The 23,458-nt window shown below is 44.4% G+C and overlaps 1 protein-coding gene across 3 annotated transcripts in view; it reads right to left on the bottom strand.

Annotated features, from left to right (window-relative positions):
- Positions 1 to 23,458, bottom strand: part of MEIS1 (Meis homeobox 1) — a 136,011-nt gene that overhangs the window by 19,410 nt on the left and 93,143 nt on the right. For all 3 annotated transcript variants that reach the window (XM_072768636.1, XM_072768637.1, XM_072768635.1), the window contains exon 9: positions 5,399 to 5,475. In XM_072768636.1, coding sequence (XP_072624737.1) covers positions 5,399 to 5,475 — 77 coding nt within the window. The remainder of the gene's footprint in view (positions 1 to 5,398; positions 5,476 to 23,458) is intronic.

Below are 23,458 nucleotides of genomic sequence, written 5' to 3'. Positions count from 1 at the left end.
GTAAAGCTAATATTATTAGAATTGACGCTCCAGGTGAAAAGCGTAGCAATTAACTGGGACTCGGAGAACAACAAGCCACTCCGAAACATGCTGGAGAGTTAGTCTACTTCTCCTTCTCCTTTCAAAAATACTGCACCTGTTACTCCCTTGATCAATTAGGAAGTCTACCTTAAATGTAGGTTACACGGAAATTCTCGAGGGAAAAAGTTAAACCACCTGCTTAATAAAATTACCTTTTGTGTGTGAAGTTGTTTCATCCCTAGGTGGTTTCTGGGCCAGGAAAATCACTATACACCCTGCACTTTCATTTTGCAGTTGAATAGCAAACAAATGACCCAGTGCTTCTTGCATGGTGCACTGTTTTTTACATCTGTTTTCCTTGCTTTTGTGTCATGCCTCTGTTTAGCTTTATTGACAAAACAATCTGTGCCTAATGTTTAAACAACATCTGTAAAATGTATTATTAAATTATGTTGGAAGAAAAAGCAGAGCAATTCTATGAAACCCGGTGACCCCCTATTGATTTTTAGATCACAGAAGTTGAAAGGATAATTTGTGAATGTTTTAACATTTACATCGACACAGGTACCTGTATTTAGAGAATCTTTGATTACTCATAAAAGTATTTGCTACATTATTACCATAACTCAGAAAGAAACCTGACCTTTAACAGTTGAATCTGTTTATTATAAGGGAGATCCTATTTTTTTCTAAATAAGTTTACATTTTTTTACCTGCCACCGGCATAAATCTCTAAGGATAACATACTCCCCGCCACCCCCCCGCCCCCGCTGCCCCCACTGGTAATAAATGGGAAGTGATGCCTGAATGCTTCGCAGTTTTGAAGGTAGTAAATGAAGTAACTAGGAAAATCTGGTATATGTACTAAATCCGAGGACGGTAGAGCTGTGATAGTTCTGCAAAGTGTCACCTCGGATGTCAGGATGCTCCCTGGAATTTCATGCACCCAACTGATAGAGAGTGATTTTTTTTTTCTTTCTGCATACGTACTGAATTTCACATACACTATGGGTTTTGCACCTAAGATCCGTATCGCCTTCTCAGAGCATAAAGAAATAATCATTTAACATTAGGCCTTAATGTTAACTGTCTGGATGAGTAGTAGTAAACAAGGAAACTGTAAAAATTCATTCAATACACCCTAGGCTAGAACTCTGCAGAGGAAGAATGTGTCTGAGGCACCCGGCAAGGAAGACACAAGCGCAGGCCCAAGTCTGCATCATGTGGAAGGCCCAGGTCTGTAACGTGGCGGTGAAAACATAGAAGGCGGGCCATTCCACGCTCACGTCTCCAAGCCTAAAAATAAAGTCGGTGCATTCGGGAGAAAAAAAGAACCGAGTACTGGCTTTGGGTTTATGTGTTTTCTGTAAAGTCCTACCTACGTCGTTAAAGATCTAAATAACCGTCTCAGAATTTAAGATGTTTCTGCCCAAATGCCTGAAACGTTCAACCTATCAGTAATATGTTGGCACAGCTGACATAAGGGAAATAATTTTCACGGCCACAACAATGGAAAGACCAAAAGGCAAAAGTCCCAAAGGCCATTATTTCTCATTTTGGGATATCGGACCATAATTGGGGGTGAGAAAGCAAAGGAAGAAGAACACACGAATGCAGGGCACGTACTGTAGTTCAGACATTACTGCGCTCTTACATCTAAGTTGACCGCTAGATCGAAATGTTTATTAAGGCAGTGAGTTATGGAAGTCGCTTTTTGCAAAACAGGCAGTGGCCTCAGATACTTAAACAATTAAGGTAAAAATGTTTTCACCCAAATTATTTGCACAATTGCCTCGATTCTCAAAAAGGCGTCGGCATAGACTCATCCTCCGATGTCTCATCTAATACAGTTCACCTTCCATCCCTGGGCCCGGGCCCTATACGCACCGTTAGCCACCGTGCGAGGGTTCCTCCTCTCTGTGTTTCATTCTGACGAGCAGATCTAACATCTGAGCTACAAGAGCTATTTCTTTTAATGCAGATTTTCTTTTAATTAATCAAGCCTGTCTTGTTATGTTCCACTTAAATTCTCCCCATTGTCTCTTCTCCCCCTGGATCCCATCTGCCTTGGCCTTCGCTGGCCACAGCCTGTAGTTCGTACCCTTCAGGGCAATTAGGGAAGTGGAGGATCCACTCGGGGGTGGAATGAACCAGCCTTTGCAACACATCAAACTTTGCTCCTCTAGTTTTCAGCCAAAACCTCACTTGGAGCTGCAGCGGCCTGGGTTTTCTGTGACAAGCAAACAGCTAGACACGAGTCTATGTTTTTCACTTTCACTTTGCGTACGTCGATACGTTATGTCGCTGCCAATAATTATGACTGATCTACACCCAACCTGCCCTTCAGCATTTCATTAAATATCTTCAACAGTGACTCACAGTTCCTACAAAATGTACATGTGTGTTAACAAGTTTTGAGAAATCCAAGAAGGAAGACACACATTTTTTAATGCTGTGGCTAAATGGAGTGAAGGGGACATGTCAAAATAGTAATGAGGACTTTCTTTTAATTATGCTTTCCAGAAGGAAGTAACTTGGGCTTGACGCTCAATACGGGAAGAATGTTTTACAAGCTCCCAACAAAGCTTTGTGTAATTTTTTATCCTGGTAAAGTGAAATGAAAAGCCTTTAGTGGTTATGCTGCCATTAGTCTTCAAGCATGCCACAATTTAAGATGCTCTGACACCTCCGGTTTTCATACAGTACCATCTGGGTTTCCCCATGTTTGCAACCTATTTCCTACCCAAAGCCAAAAAAAAAAAAAAAATCTATTATCAGCTCTTTTTTTTTTTTTTTTAAGATTTTATTTACTTATTTATGAGAGACACAGGGAGAGAGGGAGAGAGAGGCAAAGACACAGGCAAAGGGGGAAGCAGGCTCCTTGAGGGGAGCCCGACGCGGGACTCGATCCCGGGACCCCGGGGTCACGCCCTGGGCCAAAGGCAGACACTCAACCGCTGAGCCACCCGGGTGCCCTTATTATCAGCTCCTTAAAAGTTGACGGTTTGGATGAAAATTAATAAACCATTAGAAACTTAAATCAGACACAGGAACATCATCATTCACCAAATGTGGGAGAAACAATCTCTCTGACAACTTTTATTTAGTTACGGGGAAATTCTCTACCACGTAGCTGTTAGAGCTGAAACAGTGGCCGAATACGAAACGATGAAGTGCCAGCCAAAGCCACTTCCTACTGCGTGCAGAAGGACACTGGGACAGGACACAGCGCCAGGTGAGCACAGAATCATGTCAACGTGGTTTGTGTTCACACACCTGCGCAGGACTGAGTGTCAGCGGGAAGTTTGTGGTACGCCTGCATATAAAACTTTGGAAAGTGTTAGGACTCTTTTAAGGTCCCTTTTTCCTCTTCTACTTGCAAAACAGAGGAAGTTGCTTTCTGACCACCGCACAGAAGCCAGGAGAGTGACAACCGCATACAGTTTGGAGTCCCAGGAGTGCCTGCCTGCCCAGGCGTCCACAGGCAAGATCCCTCAAGTGTGTCCGCCTCGGGAAGGCAAGTTGCACGGGGATCTGTGCTCTGGCAACAACGTGTAGGAGGGAGTTTGCTAGCCACCCTGAAGGGCGAGGGGAAGGGCGATGGCGAGTGCGAGACACATCACCTGGCGGCAGCGCTCGGGCCTTCCTTAAGCAGGGCTGGCCCTGTCGCTCCGTGGCCCTCTGATGGGAACATTTCCCAGGGAAATAACATTAGCGTCACCTCCGTTGTATTAAAATCGCACCAAACCCCCCCCCCACATTTTAAAAAAATAAATAAGTAAAATAAAAATAAAATCACACCATCGGTTTAACCTTGAAAAGACACCTGAATTCAGACGTGCACGCAAAATTGATGGTCTACCCTATAAACTTCGTCCAGGAGGACCTGAAGCCTAAGTGCAAATATACAGCATCAACAGTCTCGAGAATTAAGATACAACAGCAGGTACACAGGCCGACACAAATCCTCGGCAGTGACACGCTCCCAGCGGCACACGGAGGGACGGTATGGCTCCCCTTGGCTCCCCAGCCACTCGACTAAAAAGGCCTGCAAAAATTGATCTCCCGAGGCTGCGGTCAGGTCGTCGAAATTGATAACCCTTACAAGCTATGCTTATGTGAGTCTGTCTGTGTCTTGCAGATAGTGCACTTTGTGAATTAATCCTCCAAAGGCAAATATATTGTAAGTAGCTTGTTATCTCTAAAATACTAAATTGAAGAATACATGGGATTATATTGACAGAAATTACATTTTCTGTAATGGGGTTTAATATATCTGGAATCTCTCCCAAAGGCTCCCAGGCTCTCTAACAGAGAAGGGTCTGTTAATGTAGGTGCAATGGACATCGAGAACAAATTTATTCACCAAAATGGATTAGGCCATGTAATCAGAGATTCGGTAATATTAATCTTTGACACTTATTGAACAGAAAGAAATACTTCTGTCTGCCAACTGGCATTCCCCACTCTCCCCTTTCCCCAACCAGGCTGTGGGCCCTTTCTGGGTTTTACTTCAAAGAGGATAGGGTTTCCCCATCATAAACACTAATCTAAAAATATTAGGACAATTAATTAGATACACTTAGTTTGAGAGGATATTGGATTTCGATACCCTTCAAATATGACACTAGCTCCGGGTGATTATATGAACCTGGCTTTCAGCACACTCACAAAGGGTAATAAATCATACTTCCCCAAAGCCTCATTGCCATACCGCCGCACGTTGTCAGAAGACTGTTGGCTGGTACTTGGTACGGAATCTCAGCTTCCCCCAAATCAGGAATTTACACATTTATTTAGAAACAGTTTTGCACAGCCCGGAGATACATCGGGTTTTGAATAGCTTCAAAGTGGAGACATAAATAATATCTCTTTTTCCATGGAACGGAAGATAGGAGGCAACGGGAGACTATCCTCGAGTGCTCAGCCCCAACAAAATAACGGCAGTTAGTTATTCACTGAATTTAAGACCTGGCTGATATGTGATGGTGGATTTTCTTGTTCCACAGAAAATAGGATGATACCATTCTTTCTATCGATTATCCTAAAGGTGGGGGAGGGGGGGTAAAAAGCCATTTCTGGAGCCACGGTGAACGTGAATTAAAGACTTATTTACACTATGCCTAAGATTCGGATGGAAAGCAATGCAGTGTTGGTGTGTGTGTGTGTGTGTGTGTGTGTGTGTGTGTGTGTGTCGGGTTTCTCCCAGGCCGGCAAGTGCTCTCACCTATCAGTCAACCATTTATTTTCACCTCTGGATCGCAAGCCACCAGGGAAAACAGCAACAACTGGGTGTGTCTTCTCAATGCAAAACATTAGCTGCAGGTTGCCAGAGGGGGAAGCAGATTGTGTGTAAACGCAAAGCCAAATTACTTACCAATTGTTCACTTGAAGGATGGTGAGTCCCGTGTCTTGTGCCAACTGCTTTTTCTGTTCTTCAGAAGGGTAAGGATGCTGAAAGAGAACCAAAAAAGGTAAGTGTGTGCGCATATACTTTGGGCAGATAGTATAGTGCACATCACATGTCAGGTGCAATGCTAGGGGCTAGGGATTCAATAATAAACACATATGCTCTGTAAAAAAAAAAAATATATATATATATATTTATATATAAAAGTATACTTCCCCATTATAAAATACTTTTATAAATAAATATATATTTTTACATATAAATAAAAATATGTTTATTTTATATATAAATAAAAATATTTATATATAAATATATATATATATATTTCAGGCAACATATAGGCTATTTTGTCAATAGCCTAAGTGTCTAGTGAAGTCTATAATTAAAGGTAAAAATGCTGAGGTGTGTCCCTCTTATTAATGGAATACTACATCATCTAATTAATGGCAGTAAAAGACAAGCCAATTACAAAGATTAGTGAAGTGTATAAATAGCTACTTAGGATACTTGCAGAACCTTGATACTGAGTTTATCCTTTAAAGGTTTATTTGTTGCAAACACAGGAAGTTTGGTATGATCTTCACTGTATTGTATAGGATTAAAATAAGGACAAGCCCTTTTCCATGACATGGAAGTATTATCACCTTGGTGTACTATTTTCGTCGAGCCACGGACTCCGAAAGCTGAACCATGTGGACCAACCACCTTAGCTGAGGTCCCCAGTATGAAGCACTTTGCTGAGCATGACATTTCCCTTCCAAAACACCATATTGCCAGATGCAAACATCAAAATTAAAGTGGGTGTATTTTTTTTTTTAACCACTGATCATTGTAGCTCTTCTGAAACGCAAACAAATGACATTCAACCAAAGTTGGTTTCCATATCTGAATGTCAACACATGCTGGGATTCTGAACACAGGCCAGTACAAGGTCAAAGACCAGCATATTTTGCATGCTAGGAACAAGCCCGGCCATGTTCCTCATGAGTTAGAGTGGATAAAAAAGTATTACAGGATTAGATAATAGAATGAAATTCATACCCTCTTGAAAGAATGTTTGGAATTCTACAGAAATTGGTTTTGGCACAAAAACTTTTTGTTCCGTAATGAACTATATCTGAATCTGAAACACACATTTCTGGAGCCTGGGACATGGTACCCATCGATGGACACGTTGACTTGCTTCAAACGCTGCATCCCAATAAATTCTCCCAAGACAAAAATCGTTCCGATAGTCAACGCTCTATTCCCGTGTGAATGCGAGAGGGCACCCTCAACTCTCAACTGAACTATCTGTGCCGTTGGAAACTAAATTCTGGTCTATTGAATGTTAATTAACATGGCTTTTAATCTCATTAATAATGTCTGATTAGATGCTAAGAAGTCTCGTTAATGACCACTTTAATGCTCTTATATGTAAGTTTAAATATGTTCTGTATCCGTGCACGTGGGATTCGTTTGTGGAGAGCAGAGAGGTAGCAATTTTTCCCATAAGTATTGACTTTGATTGTCACTTAATCAATAAATACACAATTAGAATAAGGCTTTGCTTTCATGGAATATAGTGCCTTTCTCTAAAGAGCTCCAAGTATATTACAGACAGGATGGTAATTAATCCCCATTATATCCCTTCGAGGGACATAAATGGAATCTATTGTCCCTCCCGTCTCACAGGTGAGGAAACTGGCCAGGGAAAGACATGGGGGGCAGCCCACGTCTCGGTGGTGTTTCCCCTTCCCTTCGGGGTCGAAGCCTCACCCCGACCCACAGACGTAGCCAGCGCCTTTCCTGGCCTTCCTTCTCCTGCCTGCTCAGCCCGTCCAGGCCGCTGTCCAGACAGGCCACCCCCCACTCCCCGGGGCTCCGTGGCATCCTGTGCACCCCCGCCCCACGCTGCTGCGTCCTGTTCTCCCCACACACCACCCTGGTCCTTCCCCGGGGCTCCACAGCCTCCTGTGCACCCCGGCTCCATGCCTCCCATGCACCCCCACCCCACGCTGCTGCGTCCTGTTCTCCCCACACACCACCCTGGTCCCCCCGCCCCCGGCTCTGCAGCTTCCCGTGCACCCCCACCCCACACTGCTGCATCCTGTTCTCCCACACATCAGCCTGGCACTCCTGGGGCTCCACAGCCTCCTGTGCACCCCGGCCCCATGCCTCCTGTGCACCCCAGCCCCACGCTTCCCATGTGCCCTTGCCCCACGCTGCTGCGTCCTGTTCTCCCCACACACCACCCTCGTCCCCCTCTCGGGGCTCCGCAGCCTCCTGTGCACCCTGGCCCCACACCTCCTGTGCATCCCGGCCCCATGCTGCTGCATCCTGTTCTCTCCACACACCAGCCCGGCACCCCTGGGGCTCCGCAGCCTCCTGTGCACCCCGGCCCCACGCTGCTGCATCCTGTTTTCCAAACACACCAGCCTGGCCCCCCGCCCCGGGGCTCCATGCCTCCTGTGCAGCCCCACCCCATGCTGCTGCGTCCTGTTCTCCCCACACACCATCCTGGTCCCCCTCGGGGCTCCGTGGCCTCCCGTGTACACCCGCCCCACACTGCTGTGTCCTGTTCTCCCCACACACCAGCCCGGCACCCCTGGGGCTCTGCGGCCTCCCATGCACCCCGGCCCCACGTTGCTCCGTCCTGTTCTCTCCATACACCAGCCCGGCACCCCCTTGGGCTCCATGGCCTCCTGTGCACCCCAGCCCCACACTGCTGGACAGAACACGTCCTGTTCTCCCACACATCAGCCTGGCACGCCTGGGGCTCCGTGGCCTCCTGTGCACCCCAGCCCCACGCTTCCCGTGCACCCCCGCCCCACGCTGCTGCATCCTGTTCTCCCCACACACCACCCTGGTCCCCACTCCTGCGTCCCGTTCTCATCCCCACACAGAAGGCCAAGCCTCACCCAGGCGGCGCCCACCGGCCCACCTGACGGCTCTCACGTGGGTCTTTGCCGTTTTCCCCAAGGCCTGAGCATCGCTCTCTGAAAGCACCTGCTCTTCTGAGTTGGGCCCCTTGGGGCTCTTCTTGCCCGTGGAGTGGCTCCCAAGTCCGTGACTTTCTCATTCATTACGCTCAGGGCCAGCCCGGCGCGTGGCAGGAAACCAGGGAATATTCGTGAAGCTGAGAAGGAGGCTGCAGGACGTCCGGCCACGACGCGCAGACGCCCCCCACTCGGATGCAACATTGATAGCCCACAGGAAGTGCGCACAATCCAATTTGAGATCCACGGTGCTACTTTCCCGACTCCATTCCTTACGGTGATGTCAACCCACTCCTCAAATGACGCTAGATAAGCTTCATAATAGGCTAAGACCACAGGTGACAATCACTCTGCTCGACATAAAGCCACTCATCACAGGCAACATCTCATGACTGGATGCTGAGCTGAGAGCAATTCTCTGCCCTGGGGTTTAAAACACAAGCTCCTGCTGCACAAAGGTTTGCCGCACAAGGCGAACCACATGCAGCTCTCAGCCTACGAACAGGTAATGCTTGATATGTAGAGGTTCTACGTCTACACTAGTCGGAGAACGCCATAGATGGTCTACACGACCCTATCGGATGATATACACGGTGCTGCTCTTCACTTGCTCTGAGATTTCAAACACGGGACAACTTTTCTAATTCTCAACTTGGTCATCTGGAGCTTAAGATCCATCAAAGTTAAAGGTTACCCATTAAGAGCCTGATTTTGAGATATGCCAACCTCAGCACCCAGCTGTGGGCCCTCCTTGCCATATAGAGTCGTAGACACGTATGCAAGTCGTTTCCAGTCTCTAACGTCTTCTGTAATTTGCTTACAGTGTCTCAGGTCCTGTGGAAAGCTCCGTGATTTTCAACAGAATTAATAAATACGTCAACAGTCTCTCTTCACCGTGGCGGGATGGCAATACCTTTTGCCCTGTCTTGTTAGTTGTGTCTTAATCTTATGACCACAACTGGATAAAAATTAATATTTATGCCATTTACCTTTAGTTGCTTTGAAAATTGAGAATTGTCACAGTCGCTTATTTGTGCTGTGTTTTCAAGAGTATTTCTGCATGCCTGTTTGTGAGTAAGTTTTACAACCATTCTTACAAAGCAAATGGAACTCACGTTTTATTTATGCAGGTGGTGTCAGGGAAATTCTCTCTGGGTCATTAAAATTACCTGAATCATTACAGCTTCAAAGAGCAATCGATGGCCCTCAAAATTTCAGCGCAAGTTTAGGTTGTTTCCTCACATCATGCAGTTTCTGGTTTCATAATTTAAATATCATAAAATGAGAAAGTTCTAGCCTTTTTTTTTTCCCTCTGTCACTTTTCATGTGATCTGATTTTAAGTAATTGGAACAAACTGTGTCTAATTTCATGCAGCATAATTGCTAGGCAGCCTCAAGCTATGGAGACCCAGCACTCTGTCTCCATTAAACAATTCTTAGTCATTCAGGGTATATTTTTTTTTAATAAAAATGAATGAGCCTGAGATGAAATTAAATGTCACAATAATCTGGTCGTTGGTAAGGGGGTGGGGTGGGGAAGAAGGTGTCAACAAAATTCCCTAAACCCTCGTCTATGGTACAGAGATTGAATTCTTTCTTTTTCTCATAGTTCTTGGCCTGGGTGTCCCACAAACTTTTAATTCCCTGAAAAAAAAAAAATCCATAATTGCTAGAATCACATGAAAGCCATGACTTCAGGTAGCTAATCCACAGTCAGCCAAAAATTCACAAAGAAGCAAGCTTTTAACTGAAATCCCGTATCTTTAAGTATCTCAAATCCTATGCATCTTTCCCTAAATAAGCTTTTTGTGGACAGTATGAGTAATTCCTTTGTAGACTGAGAGAAAAAATGACTTGACAAAAACCCAACATGCCACGAGCAAGGCTGCTGTAACAACATTCAAAATCCTGTTGCGTTATGCCCACAGGGCGCGTGAGGCTGTAAGAGGGGCAAAGGTAGACATCATTTTACAAAAGAGATGAAGAGAAGTGCCATTTTTTAGGAAGAAAAATGGGAAATTCATTCCAAACCATTGCAACGGAGAGCCTAGGTCACCGCGGGCCGTTCTCCTGAACACCTTTGCTGTTAACGGCAAGGACACTAGTTTAAGAAAGCTCGGTAGGTGCTCAGGAAGGGAAGAGGGCTTGCACTTGCCAGATACACCAATCAACCTAATCACTTTGGGATATCAAAGCAAATTTGACCACAGTCCAATAGGTAGTGACAGGAGACCTCGCCTTTGTTGTGTACATTAGCCTCATGCCATTATCTCTTAAAAGCTTAATTATTTGCAAACAATTGATCAAGATGGGAATTTGAGAAAGGATATGCAGGGGCCACTGGGAGAACTGCAACGCATTAAGAGAGCAAACAAAATTACCTTTAGATCTTACAATCGGAATTAACGATTGAGACGGGACAGCGAGGCAGGGCAGTAGCTGCAAGGGTTCTTTCCCGAGTGTTTCCCATTTGATCTGCATTAACACCTCGGGAATGAGTGAAAGCCATAAAAGAGTGATTATGTCAGGGTAAAGCTGACCCTCCCTTCCAGCCCTAAACCTGCACACGTGTCCTAGGCTGGCCTCGCTGGGGAGAGGGGCGACGCTGGGCTCCGTGGGAAAAGAAGCGGCCTGGGGGCAGCGCAACCCCAGCCGCAGGAGGAACTCCCGACACCAGCATCCTGATTTTGAGAATCGCCGCCCCGACTTCTCCCCGGGGAGTAAGACTCCCCTGTCCTGCGGAAATACAAACAGTGTGCCCCCGCTTCCTGCGAGGCTGGCTCTCCGGGGCAACTCGGAATAATGGCCCAGTGGAGCAGGGATTGCGACCTAGCGCCTTTGAGGAATCGAGGAATCGCTCCCTGGAGGGTGGGGCCTGGGTAGCCCAAGTGGTTAAAGACCGGCCCAAGGAGACCTAAAGATAGCTCACGTGAAAGTGAAGTCGGAACCGTCACTGGATCGGCCCCAAAGAATAGAAGCGACAGAAAGAAAATGGCAATGTGCTGAAGAAAGTTATCCCTGTGCGCAATTCCAATTTTTATTTCTTGAGGTTGGGATGGGACGAGGGGTTGGGAGGCCGGCTAGCTGGTGTTTGCACGTTTACAGCACCTTGGAAGGACACTTATTTACTTAAACAATCGAGCAGACAGTTGCAGATGAGCATCTGCGGCAAAAGAAAGAAAAGAGGGATCCCTGGGTGGCGCAGCGGTTTGGCGCCTGCCTTTGGCCCAGGGCGTGATCCTGGAGACCCGGGATCGAGTCCCACGTCGGGCTCCTGGTACATGGAGCCTGTTTCTCCCTCTGCCTGTGTCTCTGCCTCTCTCTCTCTGTGACTATCATAAATAAATAATAAAAAAAATTAAGAAAAAAAACAAAAGAAAGAAAAGAAAGAAAAAAAAAAAACCCAACTCTTCGGGACACACACAGATGGAAAATGTCCAGTCTTCTATCTTAACGATATCCTTGACCAAATGTACGCCTTTCATCAAATTTTCCACCCCTGACTGCAAAGGTGGATGCCAAGACGGTGATGAACTTTATCTTATCTGCCCTGGTAACCGAGTTTCAATAACCTCCCCTCCCTCCCTGCCTCGCCCACTCCAACAGCACATTGTAATGGCCGCAGAAAATTTGAAAATAATCCTGTACAGAGCTCGCTGGTGAGATAATGGAAGGCTACGCTGCCCCTGCTCAAGCCTCAGATTAGTAATTTCTTGTGACACACAACTGCCTCTGTACCGAAACTGCAGAAACAGCTATAACAAAGCAATAGAGGTGGAAGCAATTTTCCAAGCAAAATGTTACATGCTATACTTTAAAAGGTATGGGCCTGGGTACCGTGGGAGCCCGTCTAAGAGGACAAATGACGGCGACTGTGCAATGTATCCCTTATCCAGGCGATGCTCTCTGTTGCTTGGCTGAATAATGTCGGAAGAACAATTTTGGGACTTCTTTTATTCTTCTTCCTCTAGCCCTTTTGCCTCCCCCACAGCTAGGTTTAATGCATTAATATAAGTTGACCTTGAGCTAAACTCTGGTATGTGATGGAGAGATACTCCCTTGAAAGTAAAAAAAAAAAAAAAAAAGCTACCATATGGCTTTTAACCATTAGATCTCTGTGTTCTTTTAAAACTTCTATGGGGTTTTTGACACTAAGGGAACACGGTGGGTCTAAATCAAAACAACTAGCTATATAGCTATAGATCTGACCTCTCCGAAGAGCAGCGGAGGAGACTTGCTAACCAAATATATTTGTATTTGCTTGATAGAATTTCTGTTGGCCTCCAGAAACTTCTCCCAGTTTAAGTAAACTTGCAGCCCTGTTCCCCTTCTGCATTGACTATGAATAGCTTTACACTGTGACAATTACGTTGATCCAGGATACTTTTTTCCTTAAAAAAAAAAAAAAATCCATAATGCTTCCCTATTGTCTTTCAGCTTTATGAATTAGTTTTACTGTTTCAGTGAATGCTTTTTTGTCTTTTGACTGCACATTATCAAAGAGACACTTTGTGCCTCCCATTTGCATTACAAAAGCAGGGCATCGTGCAGTGGGAAGAACATAGCCTGAATGCATAGTAGTGGAGTCCTGCATCCTCACTCTTGCTGGAATCAAAAGAAGAACCGGTGCTGCTGCCCGGGACTGGCTAAGAAGCCAAGAGTGTTTGGAGCATCATCAGTGAAGTCACAGGACTTCGACCTGCTTTTTTAATTCTCCACCAACGCGCTTCGATTGCCTCGCTGCTCCGATGAAATGTGCGCCACTGATTGCTCGCCCTGGCTTTCTCTCGAAGCCTCGTCAAGCCATTTTCCAGACAGCCCCTCTGATTTCTGGTCTCTCCAGGAGCAGCTGTAGGAAGTTGCTGGTGGGGCGAGGCAAGTGGGGAAGTCAGGTGGGAATCTCCAAACTCCATCTTATCATCTCGTGGAAATGACAGAAGCGTGGAAGGAAAAGTTGGAAGATATTTCACAGCGATCTTTACTTTTGCATTGATGAGGCTACCTGGATGACACACGGCATTGAAAACGTTGCTTTCCAGTCCACTGTAAGAGGCCCAGAGGCCACTACCTTGCCTGTCTCATCTCGCTGACCTTTTACTTTCTTGTAAATATCAAATAACTATAAAATCAAAACACTAACAACAACAAAAACCCCAAATGCTTATATATTTGGGATTTCACAGTCCTTCGCACGGAGGATTTTTTTTTAAAGTTGCTTGCAATTCTACAACAGTGACAATGTTTTAGATCTATTCCCTAGTAGCTATATGTCTCTCTATATATGTTTCGGGAGGATTTTTAAGGATATGCATTAAAGCATAAAATTTAGACTGTAAATTAGCAATTACTTATACCCTCCTCCTAAAAGTATTAAAATTCATGAAGAGTGCTAAAATTATTTTGAATAGTTATGATTATTAATGAACTCCCTGAATATTGATTCTCTTGGTAGAAGACCATGGCTATAAAAGGAAACACAAAAAGGCCAATAAGAAAAACAGGGTGGGGGGCGCCTGGGTGGCTCAGTCTTGGTAAGCATCTGCCTTTGGCTCCGGTCATGATCCCAGGTCCTGGGATCCAGCCCCATAAGCCGCACCCTACTCGGCGGGGAGTCTGCTTCTCCCTCTGCCCCTCCCCCTGCTGTGCTCACTCTCTCTTTCTCTCAAATACAATTTTTTTTTTTAAAAAAAAGAGAAACATAGTGGGAGGAGCAGGGGTTTTGCGGGGGATGGGGAGAAAAGTCATGCTTCACTTTGGGGCCCCCTTCAAATCATTTTAAATCACAGCTCATTTGAGCCCTTACTGTTTGTAGGAAGGACAGACACGTTACGTGGGTCATGTCTGCGCTCTTGGCAACCCCGATGAGTGGGGACTACGCTTGGCTCCATTTCACAGGTGCGGAAGCTGAGGTTTGGCTGGGTCAAACACCCACACACACACACACACACACACGCACCCACACACATGCACGATCGCTCTCAGCAACTTAGTTCTCGGGCCAGGTCTGCCCTCCCCTGAGTTTTTCCACCTGGCTGTACTCCCACGGATGTCCCGTCCCAGTCTCCATCCCCTATTTTAAGCTATATCTTAAAACCAAATACATAATGGAGCATGAACTAAGTTCTGTTTTCTTTCTTCTTCTTTCTTTCTTTCTCTTTCTTTCTCTCTTTCTTTCTTTTTTTTTTTTTAAGATTTTCTTTATTTATTCATGAGAGACACCCAGAGGCAGAGACACAGGCAGAGGGAGAAGCAGGCTCCCGGCGGGGAGCCCGATGTGGGACTCGATCCCAGGACCCCGGGGTCACGCCCTGGGATGACCTAAGTTCTTAACTGTGGCCAACAGTGACCGAAGGCTTCTCTGCATTCCAACAGCTGTGAACCAGGACAGAGCTGCTTTTCGGCCACTCACCACCCCCGCCCGTGCGCCCACTGCCTCTGCCCCGGAGGCAAACACTGAGGGGCGGAGCTGGAGCCCTGGGGTGAAAGGGGACTCCCCACAACCTTATCCCACGTGTTCCTTCCAGCATCCATACGAAGGGATTTTGTTGAATAGCTCAGCAGTATTCGTAAGAGAAGCCGTAATGATAACAGGAATTAGGGACTGAGGATGTGCCAGGCACTGTTCCAAATGTTTTACACGTGATCCTTCCTAACCTCAGGAGGCAGGCACAACTATTATGCCCATTTCACAGATGGGGAGACTCGGGCACAGAACGCACGGATGACGTTCTCAAGTGCACACAGCTGGTCGGAAGTAGAGCTGGGATCTGAAACTTGGTCGCCACCAATGTGGTGGGATGTACAAGCTGGGAAGACTCACTCCCAAACTACCCTGTATTTTATCTATCATCTATCTATCTATCACCTATCTATCTACCTACCTATCTATCTATCTATCTACCTATCTATCTATCTACCTATCTTTAAAGATTTTATTTATTTATTCATGAGAGACCCAGAGAGAGAGGCAGAGACACAGGCAGAGGGAGAAGCAGGCTCCACGCAGGAAGCCCGACATGGGACTCGATCCCGGGACCCCAGGTTCACACCCTGAGCTGAAGGCAGGCGCTCAACCGCTGAGCCCCCCGGGCGCCCCACTATTCTGTATTTTAAGTGACGGTGCAGCAGTCCCACTCCTCCGCGATGAGTTAATCGTGAATATACAGGATGATCACTACGTTATGACCAAGCTACTATACTCAGGTGTGTCTATGTCTTTTCTTTCTACAACTCGGTCCTGTTAATGGAAGCGATCATAGATTTGGCTACAAGATACAAAACTCAGTGGAATGAATACATCTCTCACTTTATTCGTGTCTGTAACATGGCTTATGGATACAGGGCCGGGGGTGCCCTGTGCACAAGGAATGCCTGCTATTCCATACAAACCCATGACAATATACCTTAAATTGTCTGCTTTGGGGGCGCCTGGGTGGCTCAGTGGGTGAAGCATCAGCCTTGGGCTCTCAGGTCACGATCCCGGGGTCCCTGCTCCGCGGAGAGTCTGCTTCTCCCTCTGCCGCTCTCCCCTGCTCCCTCTCTCTCTTTCTCTCTCTCAAATAAATAAATAAAATATATATTTTTTAATTGTCTCCTTTGAAATAAGTTGTTGTGTCTGTTTGGGGGTTTGTGAGGTCTTTTTTCCTAATCGCTTTCATTCCTTATGTGATTCTTAATCAAAGGTGAGTCAAATTACATGTGGAAATCATTACATTTTAGGAGGTTACTAATAAAAACATACAAATGCTATTCTCATTCACGGTGCAGGTAGCTCACAATTCTGTGTGCCCAATAAATATTTGTTGTATGAATGAACGAGTGCTATTGAAGTCAGAGACACCCACAATGCCTCAACCAGCATTTATAAGTAGATGGCTTCAGGTAAACACCAGAAAACCAGCAGCCTTCTCTCAATAAGTACGCATCCTTCTCACTCAGTCCTAGAAACCCCAAACCATTGCTGCTTTTATTTACTTTATTTAAGTGCTGTCTACATAGTGCTTACTCCGTGCTAGGCAATGTTCTCAATGGTTTGCAAGTATTCACTCATTTAATCCGTATAACAAGCCTACGAGGTGTTTTTTCCTTTATGTAAGGGATGAGGAAGCTGAGGCACGGCGTATCCTACTTGCAACGTGGATGGAGCCCTAGGCAGTCTAGTTCTGCAGCCCACGCTCCTAATTATTGGGTTATCCTAGTAAGTCTTTCTTAACTATAATTTCCCCCCCAAAGTTTCTCCAGAATCCACCCAATGCTGTTCTCATCGGGCTTATTTGTCACAAAAGTTCCCTTCCCACTCCCACTGGGAGGTGATGAAATTCAAGTTCTCCATCTTCTGGAGCTCAGCACAGGACTGAAGGAAGGATAAAGGAGACCACTTTCCCAAGAATGTCACCCTGACATAAAGATAAAACAAAACAATGGCACACCATCCTGGGCCTTTTCTCTAATGGGTGGAGTCGGGGGAGGGAAAGAAGTTCACGACTGATTTTTTTTATTATTATTGTAATAAACTCCAAGGAAGTGAGGATCTTTTCCAATCCACATGCAGCTCATCTCTACTCTTTCAGAGAGCATGTCAGCTAAGGGCAGACCTATCCCCAACCTGAAGAACACTTTTCCACGTTAAAAACACCATAAATAAATAAATAAATAAATAAATAAATAAATAAATAAATAAAATAAAAGTAAAGAGGTTTCAAAACCATTAAGGGAAAAGACAAGGAGGATGAGACACAATGACACCATATTCGGAATGAGTCTGTTGACGGTAATCAGTGATCATTGTTGCTCTTATGGACGCCCCGTCCGGCATTAAACGTCCAGGAAAAATACGTGCATAAAGGAGAAAGCGTCCATAAGGTAGAAGCACAAATGGTGTATCTGCTGAGGAGATTTTTGAGAGTCGGAGTATAGAGACGGGGAGAGAGAGGGAGAGCGAGAGGAAGGTTTCGTGCCGCTCCCAATATGACTAAAGACCCCTGGAACCGGTTCTCATTCTTCGTGCTAATTTTCCCACTTAAATTACAGTGATGGTGTAGCCTCATCTCATTAGAGATCATTGTCCCCAGTAGACAGTTGTGTTTATGGGGGACGCTGGCTGTTCCACACCTGCTGATCAGGTTGCTATGTGATCAAGGCTGCATACAAACAGCAGCCTCGAGCTTGCTGGACTGCGACTGATGAGCCCGGGCTAATTCAGGGGTGATTATGTAGTTTACTGGACCACTAAACCTCTTTAAGCTTGTAATTACTGCCTATTTGAGTAAAGAACATTCAAAAGCAATTCACTGCATCATGCCTGCCACAGCTGGAAGCAGGCTGCCAGCAGTCTGTGGGGACATTAAAATCTACAGGGACGTGGATGGAAGCCCAGCTAGCAGACACTGTCAGCAGCTCCGCAGCCAAGGATGTGCACATTCCCGCTCACCTCTCCTGACCAAGCTTACCATTAAAGGTGCGGGGAAAACTATAGAACAGCCATAAAGATGACAAATAATGGAATCTAATGGTACAAACTACATTTTAATGATTCCCCCCTCCTTTTGTAAAGCTAAAATTTTAAAAGTCTTTTCAAATGTCAAAGAGAAGCAGGGGGGGTGGGGGGAGAGCAAGAGAGAGAGAGGGAGAGAGAGAGCACATGTGCTTCAAATAATATACACTGCTGAGATTTACTGTGTATGTGCTAAAAGTTCCATCCCCCAAAAAAATACCAGCTTGAAAACAAAATACCCACCTTTTATGCTTGCTAAAAGAACCGAGACGTATAGTCATTTTCGATCTCTTCCACCCACTTAGCTGCTGTGTTTATAACCTTAGCCGGGAAAATATTGTTTAGCTACTTGATTGACATCTTCTAAAATCACATGTGTAATTTTTGCTGTTAATGAATTAAAATGCCGCTCAGACACCTGAGTGAGATTTACTTTCAAGAGTCAGGGAAGATTTAGGGGGGAAAAAAAAATATATATATATATATCAGTATTTATCAATGTTCTCATTTTCTTTTGCTGTCACCTTAACAACTGCAGTTCTTTTGTATAACAAAAGTGTAAAACATGCTTTGCATTGCTGCGGGTATAATTATTACTTGTCTCTAAGTAACAAAAAAAGACTGGAACTTAATGAAGGGGGATTAAGTTAATTTCTTTTTTAGCTAACAGTTTCCTGTCTCTTAAAATGTAGACCTTGGTGAATATGTTCAGGGAAGGAAAATTAAGCTTTTTATTTCACCAAAATCTCCACTTTGGAATATTGATATTAAAATATTAAGATGATGTTTATTCTTTAAAAGTATGTAAATTTGGTATTAAATAAAGCCACAGAAATCCTCTCTGACTACTCCATCCAAAGTCCACAGATCCAGGGGGTTTATGTGTTATCTAGACATCATTCCTATTAATATTCATTAGGTGGGTCTGCTTGCATTTTTATAAGCTGTGAGAGAGGCAAAAGAAACAATCAGAATTCTTTAACACACAGGCATTATCAATTCAACATATGCCAAATAGCAGCGCACCCAGATCTGAAGTTAAGATTCAAATGCAATTTACCTTTACTAAGCTAATTTTCATGAAAACTCTTTTTTCTTCACCCATTGTAGTCTGAGCTATTTAATTATGTCTATTCTCTGTAACATACACTTCAATTTTTAATTTAAGAGATTATTCAGCACTATACTTTATCTTGGTTAACAACAAAACTCTTATCTTACAATCAAACTAAAGAGAATTTCCCCTTAAGGAAAAAAAAAAAATCCACCCTAAAAACTTCAAATTGTTTTAGTAATAAGATTACCTTTATCTTTATGAACCTTCTTAAGCAAACCCTTTTTAACTTCCCAAAGCATTGACTGATGTGAAGTCCCTGCCTGTCTCCAGAGTAGATTATACAACAGGGAAGAGTCTTAGTCAAAATTGGGGCAGATCCCCCGTATTTGTTGCACGAATTATATTTTCTCAGTTGTCCAATCTAATGGGACAGGGACATGCTAGCATGCTGCGGGTGTATTTTGGGGGGTGGGGGCGGTTCTCACAGATCTCACAGATGTTCATGGAACATCTTAGGTGGGTGGGAGAAAGAGCCGGACCTGCCATCAACAACATTATAAGACAAAGTTGGCAGAAATAAAGGTATTCAATGAAAGCTGACTTGATCAAAGCATTCCAGTCCTAGGAGCCTTAGCTTCCCTGTTGGTCAAACGAGCATGACAAAACTGGCAGCCGTCGGATGAGACAACATACGTCAAATTGCTCAGCAGAGTGCGTAGCGTATATCTAGTGCTTAGTAGACAGTAACTGAGTTGGTGATGACCCTAAAGGTTGGGCTAATCCATGGAAATACACATAAAACACAATGACTTGAGCAATGCAAAGGCTCAAACTTTGGTTTAAGACTTTGAGTTTGGGGGGATCCCTTTATAACACTTTACATCTTCAAAGGCTTTTCATTATATTTTACCACATTTGAGCTTTACAATTATCGGGCAAGTCTGGAAGGACAGATAAGCGTCATTGCCTCCATTGTATACGAGAAAAACACAAGATTCCCAGCGTACACCTGGCAGGTGACATGGCCAGGAAGTTGTAGCTCTTGGACCTGGAGCCCAGCCTCCTGGAATTCCATTTCGTCGCCCTTACACTTACACTCTACCAAAGCTCAAAGTGTACCTTGTTGATGATAAAATAGCTACAACCACATCTGTCAGAAATCTACTGTGAGTCAGTGGCCCCGGCCTCTGTTTTAATGGGTAAATGGGCATCGTTCTCTATGCAGGATGGAACCAAGAGCACAGGCTAACACCAGACAAAGGAGAATACCTTTCAAATTGGGTGTCATCATTTCGAATAAAACTTATGTAAGTGATCCAACTGGGATTTGGCCCTTCCAGAGCAGGCTTTTCTGGGAAAGAAATAGCCTTACTCAAGGGGTAGGAAGTGTGCTTCTCTTTGGAACAGCTAGAAGGTTTTGTTTTATTGATTGTGTCTGTCTTTGCCATTTCACGTGTGACACAGGATGCTAATTACATACACAAGAGGCCTAACTGCCCCTTCCTAAATCACTTTCTAAGAGAACTTAGACCCATGTGTAACCCATGGAGCATAGGAGAGTGATCATTAGGCCCATTTCTGCTTCGATGACATAGTTACACATTGACAAAAGGAAAACATTTTAAGAGTTACTGGTTTCCAGAGGGGCAGTTAGGTGTACTGATTTAGTTAAATAGCTGGAAGTTAAGTCCTGGGACCCAACCACAAACTGTGTGAGCTTGATCAAAGCATTCCAGTCCTAGAAGCCTCAGCTTCCCTGTTGGCCAAACGAGCATGACAAAACTGGCAGCCATCGGATGAGACAACATACGTCAAATTGCTCAGCAGAGTGCGTAGCGTATATCTAGTGCTTAGTAGACAGTAACTGAGTTGGTGATGACCCTAAAGGTTGGGCTAATCCATGGAAATACACATAAAACATATATAATTTGCAATTTGTCGTGAAAAAGATCAGATTAGATAATTCTAGTAGTTTTCTCCCCTGGAGTTAATCAGTCTCCTCCCCCCCTTAGAATTTAAATTAGGTTTTAATGTTTTCCTGCAATTATCTTTATTGGACAAACTCACTTCCAAAATATCTAAAGGCAGGGCCACCTTCAAAGGCAATCACACAGGGCCCCCACATAGAAGGGTCCCACTCCTGGTTTAATGTGTGGCTGTTACCATCTCAAAATTCTTCATAATTGTGATTTTTAAATTTTAATTTATTTTAATTTTTTAAAAAAGATTTATTTATCTATTTTAGAAAGAGAGAGAGAGTGCACGCATGTGTACAAGCAAGAGGGGCAGAGGGAGAGGGAGAGAGAGAATCCTAAGAAGACTCCCTGCCCAGCACAGAGCCCTTCTTGGGGCTTGAGTCACGACCCTGAGATCACAACCTGAGCAGAAATCAAGAATCAGATGCTCAACTGACTGTGCCACCCAGGTGCCCCCATTTTCTTTCTTTCCCTTTCTTTTTTTCTTTCTTTCTTTCTTTCTTTCTTTCTTTCTTTCTTTCTTTCTTTCTTTCTTTCTTCCTCCTTTCCTTCCTTCCTTCCTTCCTTCCTTCCTTCCTTCCTTCCTTCCCTTCTTCTTTCCTTCCTTCTCTTTAAAATTCTTCATAGTTTTTAAAGAAGCTCTGCATTTTCAATTTGCACAGTTTACGTGGAGGATATGTACATTCTCCACGATTCATAGGGCTGGTCCTGCTAAAAGGAAAAGAGGTTATGTTTTCCCTATCAGATGGTTGACACTCAGCTATTACCCCTCTTGGATTTATCTGAGCTTCACTGAGGTAAATAAATAATTACTCCGTTCTTCCTTGAAGAGTGTAAAAAAGAGAAGGCTGAAAAAGCAAGATACAGGATGCCAGATTGACAGTGTGGAGATGTGCTCAGGCCTCAGACAGATGAGTGAGGACACTTAAATGACCCTCCAGTGGCCTTCGAGGGTTCACACACTCCTGTAAGTGCCTAAATCACCCTTGGGGGCTGACGGAGGCACTGAGAAAATATTCCATATTATAAAGTCTTTGGAGGAAAAAAAAAATCAATAATCCGGAACCTTCAAGGTGTGAGGCCCATTCTGGCTCACTGGACTTAGGGATGTTGAGAGCCTTTGTCTTTTGGTGGCTGGAAGTCAGAAGTGGCAATTTGCCCACCTTCCTTGGCAGGGGATGAGCGCCACATTTGGCAGAAAAGTGTGCTCTCGAGAAAAGGGAGTGGAGAATCTTTTGGCCTGGGCTATAGCTAGGATAGATCAAGAGTGAGAACTCGCCCTTGCATGCCAACCAAATGCCGCTGTAATTAAAAACAAACCTTTGGAAATAAAGTATTTGGAAATTATTTCAATTCCAGCTCGCTCACAATATGAGCTCATCAATAGTTACGATTAATTAATTTGGTCACAGGATGTGCTGGAGGGGAGGGAGAGGGGGACAGTGGGTGGGAAGTGCTGTCATTCTTTTAGCCTTTTTTAAACAGAATTCTAGTTTTTACTTAAGGAGGTCCATATAAATATATAAATAAGCCAACTAAGGAGAGAAATACATGTAGTAGGACATAAAGTTTCAGAAACCCCCCGCACGTTTGGATCTGCACCTCACATCTAAGATGGCAGCACTGATGGATAAAAATGCAAAATTCCATCATTTTGATGATGCCAAATGATGGACTTGACTATTACATGCACATATTTTGTTTAATGGCTTCATTTATTTTAATAACAAAGGGAAACTAGATTTTACAGATGAAAGCTTTTTTTTCATGGCTCCAATGCAACTGGGATTTAAAAAATCTGTGATGTTAACCAATAAGTGATAATGGCTGCTCTCAGGAGCCCTATTTTATGACATTTTACATAGTGGAAACCTCCACTGAGTAACTACCACCAGAGTGCCCCATCTCAAGAAGGCACAATTGGGGTAAGCGTCAGAGGCCTCTTGACCGTTCCATGTTTTTCTTCTTCGAATGGCTACATGTTCTGAAGAGTGTTGGCTGTGGAATTACTGGAGCAATGGGATTAACTCACTAAAGATTTATTATAAATGAGGCAGGAAAGTGCTGTTCATGTGATTTCAGGGATAAGAAAATAATTGCATAGACCTTTTTCCCTCCGTTCAGAAATCTGCCTACAGGGTTTAATATTTTGTCGAGAATCGAAAAAATAAATCACAGCAAGTAACTTCAGTTTAATTCTTGTTTGATTTCTTCATTACACTGCATATCTATGGTGGATCAGGAAACCAGAAACTCATCAAAACCAACTCCCATAGGGACAAAAGACACAGCACCTCAGAACCTTCCTGCTGGCCACCCAAACTTCCCCATTTATTGAGGATGTATAGCTAATTTCAGAAGGAAGGAAGGAAGGAGGGAAGAAAGGATGGAGGGAAAGAAGGAAGGAAGGAAGCAAGCAAGGAGGGAGGGAGGGAGGGAGAGAGGAAGGGAGGGAGGGGCAAAGAAAGGAGACATCTGCCCACCAAAAATTCTGGTGAGATGACACAAACCAAGAGCCAGCAG

Source organism: Canis lupus, chromosome 11, assembly GCF_048164855.1.
Source record: "Canis lupus baileyi chromosome 11, mCanLup2.hap1, whole genome shotgun sequence".
In the NCBI taxonomy this organism is placed as follows: Eukaryota; Metazoa; Chordata; class Mammalia; order Carnivora; family Canidae; genus Canis; species Canis lupus.
This window is presented reverse-complemented; position numbering and strand designations above follow the sequence as displayed.